General features: G+C 42.4%; 1 protein-coding gene across 2 annotated transcripts in view; it reads right to left on the bottom strand.

Moving 5' to 3' along the window:
* LOC118358217 (sarcoplasmic/endoplasmic reticulum calcium ATPase 2-like) overlaps positions 1-17934 on the bottom strand; it is a 53653-nt gene that overhangs the window by 30848 nt on the left and 4871 nt on the right. For both annotated transcript variants that reach the window (XM_035735783.2, XM_035735784.2), the window contains exon 5: positions 16529-16667. In XM_035735783.2, coding sequence (XP_035591676.1) covers positions 16529-16667 — 139 coding nt within the window. The remainder of the gene's footprint in view (positions 1-16528; positions 16668-17934) is intronic.

The raw sequence follows: 17934 nt of genomic DNA, 5'->3' as shown, positions 1-17934 counted from the left end.
CGGTGGAGTTGTGTCACATATGCAGCTATTGAAAATATATGGGGATGTCTGCTCAATCCATACGCATAACTAACTGATGGCAGCATTACCACAAAAATGTAGGAGGCAAGTGGAAAACGGAAAAGGTAGGGAACTTGTTCGCCTTCCATATTTTAAAAGACACAAATTGGCAAAATACCAGTTCCATGAGGACAAAAAATGTTGACAGCTGCTCCATACAGGTCTCAAAATAAATGGGAAGAGATTTGATGTACTGATTCCATGGCACGTGTTTTTTGTACCAGTTCATAAATCTTGATTCAACACGTCAAGTTTTTCAATTTAAATTATTATACAAAATTCTTGCCACCAACAGAATGCTATATATAAATTAAAATGTTATTTGTCACATACACATGGTTAGCAGATGTTAATGCGAGTGTAGCGAAATGCTTGTGCTTCTAGTTCTGACAATGCTGTAATAACCGAGTAATCTAACCTGACAATTCCACAACTACTACCTTATACACACAAGTGTAAAGGGATAAAGAATATGTACATAAAGATATGAATGAGTGATGGTACAGAACGGCATAGGCAAGATACAGGAGATGGTATAGAGTACAGTACATACATATGAGATGAGTAATGTAGGGTATGTAAACATAAAAGTGGCATAGTTTAAAGTGGCTAGTGATACATGTATTACATAAAGATGGCAAGATGCAGTAGATGATATAGAGTACAGTATATACAAATACATATGAGATGAGCAATGTAGGGTAATTAGTAATGTAGTAATATATGGGGCATACAACCTCTCTCAGCCCTGTAGATTTTGCTGCAAAGAGACAATCCCTAGATAATTTATTCTGGTACTGCCCCTATGTAGCTTGCTTCTAGTCACAGGTTCAGGAATGGTTAAAACAAATTAATTTCACAACATTCACTTAAAATGAACCTTACAAATAGCAGTGTTTGGCGATTTGGAAAGCCATAGTCGGTCAATAAATAATCCTTGTAGGAAAGGTTCTTTAGCTCACAATCTATGTATATATGTATGTATGTACAGTATATCACAAAAGTGAGTACACCCCTCACATGTTTGTAAATATGAGTATATCTTTTCATGTCACAACACTGAAGAAATGACACTTTGTTACAATGTAAAGTAGTGAGTGTACAGCTTGTATAACAGTGTAAATTTGCTGTCCCCTCAAAATAACTCAACACACAGCCATTAATGTCTAAACCGCTAAACCGCTCCAAATTGGGCCCAATTAGCCATTTTCCCTCCCCGGTGTCATGTGACTCGTTAGTGTTAAAGTTCTCAAGTGTGAATGGGGAGCAGGTGTGTTAAATTTGGTGTCATCGCTCTCACACTCCCTCATACTGACTGGTCACTGGAAGTTCAACATGGCACCTCATGGCAAAGAACTCTCTGAGGATCTGAAAAAAAAGAATTGTTGCTCTACATAAAGATGGCCTGGGCTATAAGAAGATTGAAACTGAGCTGCAGCACGGTGGCCAAGACCATACAGCGGTTTAATTGGACAGGTTCCACTCAGAACAGGCCTCGCCATAGTCGACCAAAGAAGTTGAGTGCATGTGCTCAGCGTCATATCCAGAGGTTGTCTTTGGGAAATAGACGCATGCATGCTGCCAACATTGCTGCAGAGGGGGAAGGGGTGGGGGGTGAGCCTGTCTGCCGGCACTGGGGAGCTACAGTTCATTGAGGGAACCATGAATGCCAACATGTACTGTGACATACTGAAGCAGAACATGATCCCCTCCCTTCAGAGACTGGGCCGCAGGGCAGTATTCCAACATGATAACGACCCCAAACACCTCAAAGACGACCACTGCCTTGCTAAAGAAGCTGAGGGTAAAGGTGATGGACTGGCCAAGCATGTCTCCAGACCTACACCCTACTGAGCATCTGTGGGGCATCCTCAAATGGAAGGTAGAGGAGTGCAAGGTCTCTAACATCCACCAGCTCCATGATGTCATCATGGAGGAGTGGAAGAGGACTCCAGTGGCAACCTGTGAAGCTCTGGTGAACTCCATGCCCAAGAGGGTTAAGGCAGTGCGGGAAAATGATGGTGGCCACACAAAATATTGACACTTTGGGCCCAATTTGGACATTTTCACTTAGGGGTGTACTCACTTTTGTTGCCAGCGGTTTAGACAATAATGGCTGTGTTTTGAGTTATTTTGAGGGGACAGCACATTTACGCTGTTATACAATCTGTACACTCACTACTTTACATTGTAGCAAAGTGACATTACTTGTCACATTTCTTGTCACATCACTTTTGTGATATACTGTATGTACGTATGTATGTATGTATGTATGTATGTAGAGTTGAAGTCGGAAGTTAACATATACCTTAGCCAAATACATTAAAACTCAGTTTAAAATTCCTGACATTAAATCCTAGTAAAAATTCCCTGTCTTAGGTCAGTTAGGAACACCACTTTATTTTAAGAATGTGAAATGTCACATTAATAGTCGAGAATTATTTATTTCAGCTTTTATTTCTATCATCACATTCCCAGTGGGTCAGAAGTTTACATGCACTCAATTAGTATTTGGTAGCATTGCCTTAATTGTTTAACTTGGGTCAAACGTTTCAGGTAGCCTTCCACAAGCTTCCTACAATAAAAATTCACCCCTGACAGAGCTGGTGTAACTGAGTCAGGTTTGTAGGCCTCCTTGCTCGCACACACTTTTTTCAATTCTGACCACAAATTTTCTATGGGATTGAGGTCAGGGCTTTGTGATGGCCAATCCAATACCTTGACTTTGTTGTCCTTAAGCCATTTTGTCACAACTTTGGAAGCATGTTTGAGGTCATTGTCCATTTGGAAGACCCATTTGCAACCAAGCTTTAACTTCCTAACTGACGTCTTGAGATGTCGCTTCAATATATCCATAATAATTGTCCTGCCTCATGATGCCATCTATTTTGTGAAGTGCACCAGTCCCTCCTGCAGCAAAGCACCCCCACAACATGATGATGCCACCCTGTCCTTCACGGTTGGGATGGTGTTCTTCAGCTTGCAAGCGTCCCCCTTTTTCCTCCAAACATAACACTGTTCATTATGGCTAAACAGTTCTATTTTTGTTTCATCAGACCAGAGGACATTTCTCCAAAAAGTATGATCTTTGTCCCCATGTGCAGTTGCAAACCGTAATTTGTCTTTTTTATGGCGGTTTTGGAGCAGTGGCTTCTTCCTTGCTGAGCGGCCTTTCAGGTTATGACCCACTGGAATTGTGATACAGTGAAATAAACTGCCTGTAAACAATTGTTGGAAAAATTACTTGTCATGCACAAAGTAGATGTCCTAACCGACTTGCCAAAACTATAGTTTGTTAACAAGAAATGTGTGGAGTGGTTGAAAAACAAGTTTTAATGACGCCAACCTAAGTGTATGTAAATTTCCAACTTCAACTGTAAGTAAAACATCACAGCACAATTGAAAAATACATGGCACATGGAAACCAAACGAGGGTAGTCTATAGTGATAGGAAGGGATGGGCTGAGAGGTGGGATTAAAGAGTTTGTTTGGTAATATATTACTGTTATGTGATCGCTTTATGGAAAAGTACCAAGTATGTCAAATGTATATGCAGCAGAAAAGCTGTTCGTTTTTTTTTAAACAAGATGTGTCCTCCGAAAAAGGGGGCGGGTAAAAATGGACGGGTAAATACAAGTCAACATTTCTAAGAACTTGTAGAATCAGAGAAAAAGACAAAGGCCATGTGATCTTATTTAATTATTTTTAACCTTTATTTAACTAGGTGTCAGTTAAGAACAAATTCTTATTTAAAAATGACAGCCTACCCCGGACGACACTGGGCCAATTGTGCGACTCCCAATCACAGCCGGTTGTGATACAGCCTGGATTTGAACCAGGGTGTCTGCAGTGACACCTCAAGCACTGAGATGCAGTGCCTTAGACCACTGAGCCACTCGTGAACATCATACCGAGCTGGAGTAACAACCATTTGTCTGACCAATGTATTTAATCTTTACTTCCTGTATTCATGCAAGGTCGAAAATATACAGGTTTAAGACAACTTTAATTCCATCCGGGAGCGTTTTGAAAATAAACAAATTCATTGGACCAGCGCTGTTGCACATTCTACAGAATTAGCCTGACATGTGACTAGCTATCAATAAATCAAGTGGCTGTAGATCATTTGAAAAATGTTTAATTAATAGAATGACAGCATAGCAGTTATGCTATGTGTTTGCTAAGTAGTTAGCTGAAATTCACTACAATTTTGTTTATTTTCCATTTTGATGGTGAACTCTGTACAGCCAACATTCACATTGTCATTTTTGCTCGCATTGCTAGTCCCACTGTTTAGAACACTTCCCCATTATTGCAGAGTTAAAAGATATTAGCATGCTGTTGTCTTTTTCATCTTCAAAGTAGTTTAATAATAATTGTGTGTGTGTTTATTTGTCACATTTCAGGTGTGAATTGGACATTTTTTTTTGCATATTCAACTACACCGGAGACACCCTCGGAGAGTGGGGTTACAGCCAGGGTCTGTGATTAAGGTTAAGTGCCTTGCTCAAGGGCACATCTGATTTTCCACCTTGTCGGTTTTCAGTGGGTGTACTGAGATCTCCAGTCTCCTCTCGTAACCAACCGAACAGGGCTGTGTGTAGGACTGTACAGCACACTAGACACAGACAGATCACCATGTCCCCTCCTGGGCCAGGTATGGTTGCCGTGGTAACAGGACAGCGACAGAGTCAAATGACACCTAGAAGAAGACCAGTGGGAGGGGCGTCAACAGTTCAGGCTGCTGCAGTCACTATGGGACTTTTGGTTCTAGTGCGCCCAGTGAAATTGTGTTCAGGATTTGTATTAAGTACTCTCTCCATGGTGAAAGTAGTAAGACATATGTCATTTGTTGTAAAGATCTGTGTGAGCCTCATTTACTATAATCCTAAATCAAAATATTTAATTTGACATATTAAATTATTTTATATTATGCACCTGTCGGTGCGGGACTGCAATTCACCAGACTGTTGAATGTAATTTACCAGACCAGGGTGTCAGGAAAAAAATGTGGGAATTTTTTCGACAAACTTCTCTAGCCTCAACACCACACATTGATTTGAGGGTCAAACTATCACTCAAGTTAGAGCCATCCCCTGTCGTCATTTAGAGATCAATGTGAGAATATGATTCACCGAAGTTAAATCAGTAGAAAAGTGTAGCATTTCCTTCTGAATCATATTCTCACATCTATTTCTAAATGGCGACAGGGGTCGGCTTTCATTTGAGTGATAATTTGACCATCAAATCGGTGTGGCATTAAAAGGTCAGAGACATTGTAGGAAGATCGCCCACATTTGTTCTTGTCACCGTGGTCCCAGTTCCATTGATTTCAATACAAATACCAAATGTGAGTGATTCATTTACGTGTGCCATTGATTACAGTAGAACAAGCTAATCAATTCCAGTCTAGAGCTTTAACGGTACTAATTTAGTAAAATACAAGTTCTGGACAAGTGTATAGGAAGCAATTTTGATGTCTTGTTTTTCAAAATATCCGACTTACATCAGCATATTGATTATGCATTTGTACACTTAAAACCAGTGTGTGGACACTGAAAAATGAAAAATTAAGGAAGTAGCAACAGTATCATATTCGATTTATGTTTTAGGAATACATTTTTTTTTAAATGGTACTAATATTTTTCAAAAGGATTCTACTTCAAATCAGGCAAATACTCCTGAATGAGCACAAAATCGTGCTATAATGTATTGATTTTGATAAGGGAAATCTCCAAAATGTGTTTGTCCTTCCTACCAGTGGCCTGTGCTGTGTGGAACATAGAACAGATGCTGCCTGACTGCCAGGGTCCTGCTGGGATATATGAAGTAACATAGCAGAGGTCAGGGGTCAACATGCCTAATTATCAGTGACCTCTACACACATCAGCCAGTTTATTACAAACACCACCACATTTGCAAAAATTAAAATTGCTCCTACAGACAGTGAGTCAGGGGGCCGTGGCTTGCTATATAAAGCAGACAGGCATCCAGCTACTGTTCGATTGAACAAAACTAGTGACCTAAGCGACTGAGCGTGGTATGATCGTCAGTGCCAGGAACACTGGCTCCAGTATATTAAAAATGGCCGCCCTCATGGGCTTTTCACACACAAGTGTCTAGGGTTGAGCGAGAATGGTGCAATAAACAAAAACCATTCCAGTCAGCGGAAGTCCTGTGGTTGAAAACAGCTCTTTGTCGAAGGAGAATGGCAAGAATTGTGCAAGCTAATAGGTGTGCCACAAACAAACAATGTCACAGTACAACAGTGGTGTGCAGAACCGCATCTAGGAACGCAAAAATCGTCGATCTTTGTCACGGATGTACTATCGCAGCAGACAACCACATCGGGTTCCACTCCTTTCAGCTAAAAACAAGAAGAAGAAGCTCCAGTGGGCACACGGTCAGCAACACTGGACAATGGAGTGGAAAAACATTGCCTGGAACATGACAGCGAGTTCAGTTAACTTGAGAGTCCTGCACAGTCCCCAGACCTCAACCCAATAAAACATATTTGTGATGAGATGGAACGGGCTGTTGGCAGAATGAATGTACCACTGTCCGATCTGTAGCAACTGCATGATGCCATCGCGTCAGCATGGACCAACATTCATGTGGAAAGTTTGACACCTTGTAGAATGCCCTGAGGAATTCAGGCTGAAAAGTTTAAAAAGTTAACAGGGAAAGACCATAGTAACACTGCAAAAAGACTAGAAATCATGGTGAATAACAATCTAACACAGGATGCAGTTGAAATAGCAACAGCCTTCAATTCCTACTTTATTGACTCTGTCAGGTTACTGACACAGAACCCCTCCACTGATTTCTTGGGCTCAGTGCTAGTGAATGACACTCAACCTGTCTTCATCATAAGGGAGGTTTCTGAGTCAAAGGTGAACAAGGTGATTAGCTCACTAAAGAACTCTAAAGCCAAATATAAGATGTGTTTGGGATGGACTCTACCTTTCTTAAAAACTACAGAGTCACTCATTGGCCCCATTACGAAGGTCACCAACACATCTATTGGTCTCGGTGTGTTTCCAAGGGTATGGAAGTCAGCCATAATTAACGGCCATCTTTAAATCAGGCGACACTGCTGACGTGAGTAACTACAGGCCCATTAGTATACTACCTGTGGTGTCAAAGGTTGTTGAAAAGTGTGTAGCAGAACAACTGATTAACCACCTCAACAGCCCCTTCACATTACACTCCATGCAGTTTGGCTTCAGAGCGAAACACTCCACAGAAACGGCCAACTGCTTTCTTCTGGAAAATGTGAAGTCCAAGATGGACAAAGGGGGTGCTGTTGGGGCTGTGTTTCTGGACCTAAGGAAGGCTTTTGATACTGTTAACCATGAGATTCTCATCACAAAATTGTCCAAGTTCAACTTTTCCCCTGATGCCTTGAGATGGATGAAATCATACCTTGAAGGCAGAACTCAGTGTGTCAGAGTGAGCAATGAGCTGTCGCCCACTCATAGCTGTTGTGGGCGTGCCCCAAGGGTCAATACTGGGGCCCCTCCTGTTCAGCCTGTACATTAATGATCTGCCTTCTGTATGTACTAGGTCTGAAGTTCAAATGTATGCAGATGATACAGTGATATATGTGCATGCAAAGAGCAAACAACAAGCTGCACAAGAACTCACTACTGTAATGGTCCAGGTTACAAAGTGGCTCTGTGACTCGTGTTTGCATCTCAATGTGAAAAAAACTGTTTGCATGTTCTTCACAAAGAGGGCAACAGATGCTACTGAGCCAGATGTCTATGTGTCAGGGGAGAAGCTCCAGGTGGTATCCGATTTTAAGTACCTTGGCATCATACTTGATTCCAACCTCTCTTTTAAAAAGCATGTGAAAAAGGTAATTCAAATAACTAAATTCAATCTAGCTAATTTCCGATTTATACGAAATTGTTTGACTACAGAGGTAGCAAAACTGTACTTCAAATCTATGATACTCCCCACTTAACATACTGCTTGACTAGTTGGGCCCAAGCTTGCTGTACAACATTAAAACCTATTCAGTCTGTCTACAAACAGGCTCTCAAAGTGCTTGATAGGAAGCCCAATAGCCATCATCATTGTCACATCCTTAGAAAACATGAGCTCTTGAGTTGGGAAAATCTTGTGCAATACACCGACGCATGTCTTGTATTCAAGATCCTTAATGGCCTGGCTCCCCCTCCACTCAATATTTTTGTTAAACAGAAAACCCAGACATATGGCAGCAGATCCACAAGGTCTGCCATGAGAGGTGACTGTATAGTTCCCCTAAGGAAAAGCACCTTTAGTAAATCTGCATTCTCTGTGAGAGCTTCCCATGTCTGGAATACACTGCCATCAGACACACATAACTGCACCACATATCACACTTTCACAAAATGCTTGAAGACATGGCTAAAGGTCAATCAGATTTGTGAACATGGTCCCTAGCTGTGTGTTGCCGCTTTCCATGTTGTCTGTAGCTTGTGAGGTATGGAAACACTGTTGCTTTTATGAATTTTGTCTTGCTGCTTTTTGTTCTGTTGCTCTGTCTGTATGCTATGTCTTGCTTGTCCTATGTTGCTATGTTGCTATGTCTATGGTGCTATTGTCTATATTGTAATTGTTTTTAATAACCTGCCCAGGGACTGCGGTTGAAAATTAGCCGGCTGGCTAAAACCGGCACTTTTACTCAAACGTTGATTAATGTGCACTGTCCCTGTAAAAATAAAATAAACTAAACTAAAACTAAAGCTGTTCTGGAGAGAAAGGGGGGTCTGACCTGGTACTAGATGTACCTAATAACTGTCGGGTGAGTATATGCTGGACAAAACATCTGTAATGTTGGATAATTCAAATAATACATAAAGTAGACAAGTACAGTTGAAGTCGGAAGTTTACATACACTTAGGTTGGAGTCATTAAATCTTGTTTTTCAACCACTCCACAAATTTCTTGTTAACAAACTATAGTTTTGGCAAGTCAGTTAGGCAATCTACTTTGTGCATGACAAGTAATTTTTCCAACAATTGCTTACAGGCAGATTATTTCACTGTATCACAATTGCAGTGGGTCAGAAGTTTACACACACTAAGTTGACTGCCTTAAAACAGCTTGGAAAATTCCAGAAAATGTCATGGCTTTAGAAGCTTCTGATTGACTCAAATTATGTCAATTAGCCTATTGGGAGGTGTACCTGTGGATGTATTTCAAGGCCTACCTTCAAAACCCAGTGCCTCTTTGCTTGACATCATGGGAAAATCAATAGAAGTCAGCCAAGACCTCAGAAAAAAAAATCTAGACCTCCACAAGTCTGGTTCATCCTTGGGAGCAATTTCCAAATGCCTGAAGGTACCATGTTCATCTGTGCAAACAATAGTACGCAAGTATAAACACCATAGGACCAAGCAGCCATCATACCACTCAGGATGGAGACACATTCTGTCTCCTAGAGATGAACGTATTTTGGTAAGAAAAGTGCAAATCAATCCCAGAACAGCAAAGGACCTTGTGAAGATGCTGGAGGAAACAGGTACAAAAGTATCTATATCCACAGTAAAACGAGTCCTATATCGACATAACCTGAAAGGCCGCTCAGCAAGGAAGAAGCCACTGCTCCAAAGCCGCCATAAAAAAAGCCAGATTACGGTTTGCAACTGCACATGGAGACAAAGATCATACTTTTAGGAGAAATGTCCTCTGGTCTGATGAAACAAAAATAGAACTGCTTGGCCATAATGAACATTGTTATGTTTGGAGGAAAAAGGGGGACGCTTGCAAGCCGAAGAACACCATCCCAACCGTGAAGCACAGGGTGGCATCATCATGTGGTGGGGGTGCTTTGCTGCAGGAGGGACTGGTGCACTTCACAAAATAGATGGAATCATGAGGAAGGACAATTATTATGGATATATTGAAGCGACATCTCAAGACATCAGTCAGGAAGTTAAAGCTTGTTGCAAATGGGTCTTCCAAATGGACAATGACCCCAAGCATACTTCCAAAGTTGTGGCAAAATGGCTTAAGGACAACAAAGTCAAGATATTGGAATGGCCATCACAAAGCCCTGACCTCAATCCCATAGAAAATTTGTGGGCAGAATTGAAAAAGTGTGTGCGAGCAAGGAGGCCTACAAACCTGACTCAGTTACACCAGCTCTGTCAGGAGGAATGGGCCAAAATTCACCCAACTTATTGTGGGAAGCTTGTGGAAGGCTACCCGAAACGTTTGACCCAAGGCAATACACTCAATTACTATTTGGTAGCATGTAAACTTCTGACCCACTGGAAATGTGATGAAAGAAATAAAGGCTGAAAGAAATCATTCTCTCTACTATTATTCTGACTATTCACATTCTTAAAATAAAGTGGTGATCCTAACTGACCTAAGGCAGGGATTTTTTACTAGGACTGAAGGTCAGGAATTGTGAAAAACGGAGTTTAAATGTAGTTGGCTAAGGTGTATGTAAACTTCTGACTTCAACTGTTCAGTGCAATCGGAAAGTATTCAGACCCGTTGACACATTTTGTTATGTTACAGCATTATTCTAAAATTGAATAGTCCCCTCCCTCTCATCAATTTACACACAATATCCCAGAATGACAAAACCAGTTTACTACATTTGCATAAGAATTCAGACCCTTTATGCAATACTTTGTTGAAGCACTACAAGCTTGGCACACATGTATTTGGGGAGTTTCTCCCAATCTTCTCTGCAGATCCTCTCAAGCTCTGTTTGGTTGGATGGGGAGCATAGCCATTTACAGGTCTCTCCAGAGATGTTCAAATCGGGTTCAAGTCCGGGCCAGTCAAGGATATTCAGAGACTTGTCCCGAAGCCACTCCTGTGTTGTCTTGGCTGTGTGCTTAGGTCATTGTCCTATTGGAAGGTGAACCTTCACCCCAGTCTGAGGTCCTGAGCACTCTGGAGAAGTTTTTCATCAAGGAACTCGCTGTACTTTGCTACATTCCTCTTTCCCTCAATCCTGACAAGTCTACGAGTCCCTGCCTCTGAAAAATATCCCCACAGCATGATGCTGTCACCACCATGCTTCACCATAGGATGGTGCCAGGTTTCCTCCAGACCTGACGCTTGGCATTGAGACCAGAGTGCAATACTGGTTTCATCAGACCAGAGAATCTTGTTTCTCATGGTCAGAGTCCTTTAGGTGCCTTTTGGCAACTCCAAGGTGACTCATGTGCCTCTTACTGAGGAGTGGCTTCCATCTGGCCACTCTACCATAAAGGCCTGATTGGTGGAGTGCTGCAGAGATGGTTGTCCTTCTGGGAGGTTCTCCCATATCCACAGAGGAACTCTGGAGCTCTGTCAGAGTGACCATCGGGTTCTCGGTCACCTCCCTGACCAAGGCCCTTCTCCCCTGATTGCTCAATTTGGCCAGGCGGCCAGCTCTAGGAAGAGTCTTGGTGGTTCCAAACTTCTACCATTTAAGAATTACGGAGGTCTCGGTTCTTGTGTACCTTCAATGCTGCAGACATTTTTTTGGTACCCTTCCCCAGATCTGTGCCTCGACACAATCCTGTCTCGGAGCTCTACAGACAATTCCTTTGACCTCAGGGCTTGGTTTTTGCTGTGGGACCTTATATAGACAGGTTTGTACCTTTCCAAATCATGTCCAATTAATTTAACTTACCACAAGTGGACTCCAATCAAGTTGTAGAAACATCTCAAGGATGATCAATGCAAACAGGATGCACCTGAGCTCAATTTCGAGTCTCATTGCAAAGGGTCTGATTTACTTATGTAAATAAGGTATCCGTTTTTATTTTTTATACATTTGCAAACTTTTCTAAAAACCTGTTTTCATTTGTCATTATGGGGTATTGTGTAGATTGTTGCGGGCTTTTTGTTTTTAATCCATTTTAGAATAAGGGTGTTCGATAACAAAATGTGGAAAAAGTCAAAGGGTCTGAATACTTTCCCGAATGCCCTGTAGCATCTCAAGACTTAAATGATTAGTTAAAGAAGACCTCTGGATGGTCCTTTCCCTTTCCCATTACTTAGTGTTGCCATCGTCACCATGAAAAGGTTGTAATTAAAAGGTAGACTTAGCGATATGACGTAGACGCAGAAAGTAAACAGCATAGTGGGTCGATTTCCGCAACAACTAAGAGCATTGAAGCGCGAGGCTCCACCTCTGCTGTTTTGCTCCTGTGGCTCCCACGTTGTGAACAGCGTGAAGCGAACCCCTGCACATGCACAGATACTGTGTGTGACAGAGTGAAGTGTTGCATCTCGCTCAGTTCAATATCTGCGGTGCTGCTCGTGGTAACGTCATTTCGCTGAGTCTACCTTTAAAACGTCTGCCTGCTAATCCCTATACCTAGCCTAATGAAAGGGGAGTGTTGATGACTCATGCTACCTTCCCTGTCTACACAGCAGTCTTGTAATGCACCGTTCCACATGTGGTCATGAGAAGCTGTGGACCAGGCTACAGTCTGACCACGGTAAAAGAGGAAGCTCCGAAGGGTATTCATGTTCCCGTCACTTTCCCCTGGTGTTAAGGTCAATCTCTGGCTCCTCTTAACAGCCTCTCCAGACCATTTTACCGTGACTTCTATTAACCAGACAGCATAACGCAGATTCCCAGCAGTCAATTCAGGACATGCCTCAAGGTTAGCTGCCACAGTGCAGTTCAAAACTCAAACGCAGGGGCAATGCAAACATGCCGAAAATTGTAGCTTAACTGTTGGTTGGTACCCTTAGTCTTTATTGACACTGAAATGTCTAAATGAATTGATAATGTTGAACAACAATATAGGCTAAATGAACAGCAGGTTATTTACTGCAAACTGCTCTCTTTTCAAGTACATACAATTCCCTCCACCTCATTCATCCAAAACCCAGCCAAACATTGTGCCTCCTGCTGACCCGACACTCACCAAAAGACCCCACAGTGACAGCAAACGCTGGCCAGGCCCACACAAAATGCCACATGCCATGCTGGGTGTCTGGAATCCCAGGCCATGGAGGGTGCTGATGGGTAGTGTCTGCGCATTAGGCTTGGAGGGGTGGGATCACCATCTACCACCAACTTCCATACAAGGTCATCTTGCTGTCCAAACAATAGGAACAGCTGAGCAATCCTCCCCCCTCATCCTTCACCCAACCCAACACTGACTGGCCCCTATCAACATGCACCAGCCAGGGACCAGAACCCCCAGATTCCTGCAGAAATGCAACACCTCTGGCTACAGACCACATTATGCTGATGCAACGGCCGTTGCATTTATGGCCAATGTTGAGCTATTCAGGGAGAAGAGAACCATCTCTTTAATTTCCCTGAAGTTCTGGGATAAATTAAGAGTGACTATGGGTAGAGAGATAAGTGAATCTCGTAGCAGGAGCAGCAACAGTCAACCACGGTGCTGTGAGGGACAGGCTAAGAGGGCGCAACTCATCAGACCAACATTTTCCCTGGTGGCGTCATGTAAAAATCTCCCCAGCATGAAGAAGATTCTTCCCAATCGTTCTGATTGTGCTCAGATTGTGACGTCATACTTTAACATTTCTCCCAGCGTGAAAATGTCCCCAGTTGAATAATCAGACGAGCAGCTCTTTACACTACGTGGATGGCTGAGCAAGTGTGGATGCTCATTTCCTTGACCTCGAAAAACTGTTCTGTGGGCACACGTATTTGCTTCACACATCTGCCAATCAATGGCGGCCAGGAGTATTGACACTGACCAAATCAGAAGCTTGTTGAGGTGTGAGGTCAGCATATAAAACACAGACTCGCACGTCAAAGTAGTGGGGGTTGATGTAAAGAGAGATTTTTTTGTGATTGCAAAGACTTGGGCGCTACGGGAGGGTGTGAGAGACATCCGGCCGTGCTCAGACTCGAGGCTGTAATCGCTGCCAAAGTTGCTTCAACAAAGTACTGAGTAAAGGGTCTGAATACTTATGTAAATGTGATATTTCCCAAAAAAGAAATTATACATAACATTTTGAACTGTTTCTGTTTTGTCATTATGGGGTAGTGTGTAGATTAATGAGGGGAAAAAACTATTACATCTATTTTAGAGTGAGGCTGTAACGTAATAAAATGTGGTCTGAATAGACTGTATCTTGGTTGTAAAATAGTTTCTTAAGCTCAAAATGGAGAGTTGAGAAATAAAATTATAACTCTGACAAGATATCGGTTTGTTTAATCTAATTAAACAATCAGGACACTTTTTCTCCGGGAAAGGAAAGCGAGTGACTCGTTCGACATCGCAGCAGACCCCAGCGAAACATGTACAGGCAGGAATCATGAGAATAATGTATTTTACTGTTTGACCAAATAATGGTTTAAGCCACCTAAAAAAAAAAACATTTTGAGTGAGGTGACCATGTAGAATGGGCAGCTCCCACCGATGAGTTCAATTAAATCATTAATTCGTACAGCCAAGTCAAAGGGGCTGGAACCCAGCCTGGAACAGCAGTCAAGGAAAGCTGACATCACATAGCTGCAGATTAGTTTAGTAAGAACAGCAGTGACAGCAAACCATCCCTGTATTGACAGTGCTGGGTCAGACAGCTTGGGATGGTCAAGGATGAACTACAGTACACAGATACAGCAGGAGGACAGCCAGAGGATGTACTGAGAAATGCATTAGCTACAATCAAAACAGTAATGAAAAGCAACACTGGGCTATAATCTTCCGGACAGTAAACACATCTGCAGAGAGTAAAGCGCCATCTCTAGACTGTGGATGTCCCATGTGGGCTTATGAGAGTTGAGAAGAAGAGCGCCAACTGTGTCTACCTCCAGAGGGCTTACAGGAGCTGGGAAGGAGAAATGGGCTCGGAGTGGAGCAGAGCGAGAGGCTGTCAGACAGGCAGGGCCAGAGATGGCCCGTTTAGTATTCTGCTCACAGCTCAGCCAGTCACTGCAGCCTGCGTCCTCTGCCTCAGCAGTGAGCTGGCATCTGCGTCACAACCAGCCCTACTGCTGGCAGGGGGGGTCACACTGGAACTTTGGGCAAAAAACATTATTCAGAAACAAACATCACAGAAACCAATATAAAAAGGTCTCTGCAGATTTGACCCATATGCCCTCTTTTAGGTGAGCTTCTCCATCTCCACCTGACAGCATGCACAACACATCACTCTGACAATATCTGCTTTACCAGCCACTCTCTGGAAGTCTGCTTTCCGAGCAAGGATGTTAGCCATTTTCCTGGGTGAACATAGAGCACACAACCAATCATGCCCACACTAAACAATCATAGGAGGCACAGAGGCTGGAATTCACACAGCAGGACCAGTCTTTGACAAAAGTTAATGTGCATCAAATAAAGGGAGAAATATACAGAATACACACTAAGACTTCCAGGTCCCACTTAGATAACCATACTATTACATCTACCCCCCCGATCCTAATTTTCCATCACTAACTAACACAATTGGTTTAATAGAAATTTGCCAGCAGCAAATGCACGCAGTGTTGACGGTGCCCTTCTCAAGGTGACTTTGGAGCCCTGCCAAAAACTGTCCCACACTGCAACAATGTTCCCCAGAGAGGGGGTGGGTGGGGTGGGCACCAGACACCGGCCATCTTCACTACTGTCACTGCATGCTATAAATACACCATGATTTTATAATCTAGACAGGCTCTCCAGGCTTAAAATAAGCCCACCACTTTGCACAAAAAAACACAGCATCACCTCAACAGCTTAGGGTTAAACGAAGTATCATGATAACATTAGCCCTTCAAGGACTCCAGCATTCAACTCCACATCATTTAAATACGTTCATCTCACGCTGCACTGCAGCCAGGTGCTGCCCAGGACGCATTCCTCTCAAAACCAGAGACGTCTCACTCTTCGCTAAAGTGCTAGAGTCACTGTCTTTGGGTGAGTCATACCAGCCTCTTTTACCAGCTGCACTGAGAAAACGGGAGACAAGCCACTCAAAGGTTGAGTTTACCAGCTCCAAGGGGGATGTTCTAGCTACGGTTGAACCGCATGCAAGACTCATCAAGGTGGTGTGTTCAGTGCACCCTGGTGAGTTAAGCACCCCCAGGAAACATGAGCACATGATCCGAGAGGCCTTTAGCAGCACTAGTGCCTAGTCATCTGGGACAATGGGTTAATAGAAACATCCCAAAATACACCACTCCTGTAGGGTGAGTCACCTCTGCAGTGGGACTAGGGGAAGAGGGGAATTGAAATGAGCTTTTACTGCTAAAACGTCAGCCTGACCTTGCCTGGAATTATGAGCCCTTTTAAAAATAGCATTTACCTGAATGAGGAGTCATAAAAAGCAAAGGCTAAAAACAATGCTGTTTTGCGTAAAAAGAGATCAGGACTGTCCTTTTTTTCTACAGTGCTAAACTACTAAAGGGAAATATTTTTCTAACAAATAATAATAACCGTTTTTAATTAAACCTTAAACAATACTTATTCATAAGCAAACTTACTGAATGATCAGAAATAGTCTAGGCTTAATGCATCCTAAAGCACAGAGAAAGACAGGGCTACCTTACCAGAAACCTCTACGATGTCTCCTGGCACAATTTCTTTGGCCTTGATCCTCTGAACGGTCTTCCTGTCCTGGCGGTAGACCTTGCCCATCTCAGGCTCGTACTCTTTTAGGGCTTCAATGGCATCCTCAGCATTGCGTTCCTGTGTAGATAAGAAATGTTGAGCGTTTGCTCACATATTTGAACTTGATGATCTGACGACATTATAGATGCCAATTCAAATAAGCCCATTTAACTTTTTCATTATCCCGCAAACTGCAGATATGTGGGTTCATCTAAAGGCACAAACTTCAACAGCCTAACCATGCTACTTTGTTTTGTTAACTGATGGATGGGGCTGGTGAAATATAATCATTTTTGAATTCAAAGACAGCAGGAGATCTTAGAGATTGTGCCTTTAATTACATGACAAGGACCAGGCGATTTGCCTTTGCATATTTTAAAATCTGAAAATATATTTTTTTAAAGTGCAATATCGCTCCGCCATTTCATGGTTGCTAAAATTCTAATCGTTTTCCTAATTATTGTACAATCTAAAACACTGTGAAATATCTTTCGGCAGACATAGGTGGGTTAATTTAAAGGCACAAATCATAGAAATAGCACACATAGAACAGATCTACAGCTTCATATACCTGCTTTCAATTAGAATGACAGATATATAACTCTAATTTCTATGTGAATTTAGTCAGGTCGCCAAAAAAAGAAGAAGTTACATATGGCAACTGAATAAACTTAAGAAAACAGAAGTGCAAGTAGTAAACATTGTGTCAGTCACATATACTAGTAATTTATGAAAACAGCAGCTAAATAAGAACCTTCACACCGTGAATAGAATGCTTAGTTCTAAAGTCCACATTTCTAGGCCAACTTCAACGTATCAGTTAGTGAGAGCCTACCAGGGCAGGGATGGCCAGTTGCATCACTTCCTGTTGAGTAAGTCTACTCCATGGCATACACTGGCTTAGCTTACTGGACATTCCTCCTAGGGGCTGCCTGGCAGTGCAAGCAAAGTCAGCCAGCGTGACAAAAGGTCTGGCAAGAAAATGGGCATCGAAACAGAGTAAAAGAGACAACTACCAACTTGTGGATTGAATAGCCTATCATTTATTCCATTCTTTGACTACACAGAAATTCTTTATGGACTGGATTCAAATGTTCAAGACCATTTGCTCACAAACATGCCATCTATGGAATGTTAAACTCCAACAGACTGAGGAAATGTAACCTAGTTCTGGACAAACTCATGCAGGAATTTAGACTGAATGAATAAATCCTAAGGGAGCATCCAGCCAATTTGTGTTGGTAGTTGCTACAGACAAATTTCTCTTTGCAAAGACTGCAAACATTAGAGAATGGCTAAGAGACCATGGGTGTAAACATAATTAAAGCAACAGACGTGAAGTCTG

Source organism: Oncorhynchus keta, chromosome 25, assembly GCF_023373465.1.
Source record: "Oncorhynchus keta strain PuntledgeMale-10-30-2019 chromosome 25, Oket_V2, whole genome shotgun sequence".
NCBI classification, from domain to species: Eukaryota; Metazoa; Chordata; class Actinopteri; order Salmoniformes; family Salmonidae; genus Oncorhynchus; species Oncorhynchus keta.
Note: the sequence above shows the minus strand (reverse complement) of the source record. Positions and strands in the feature narration are given on the sequence as shown.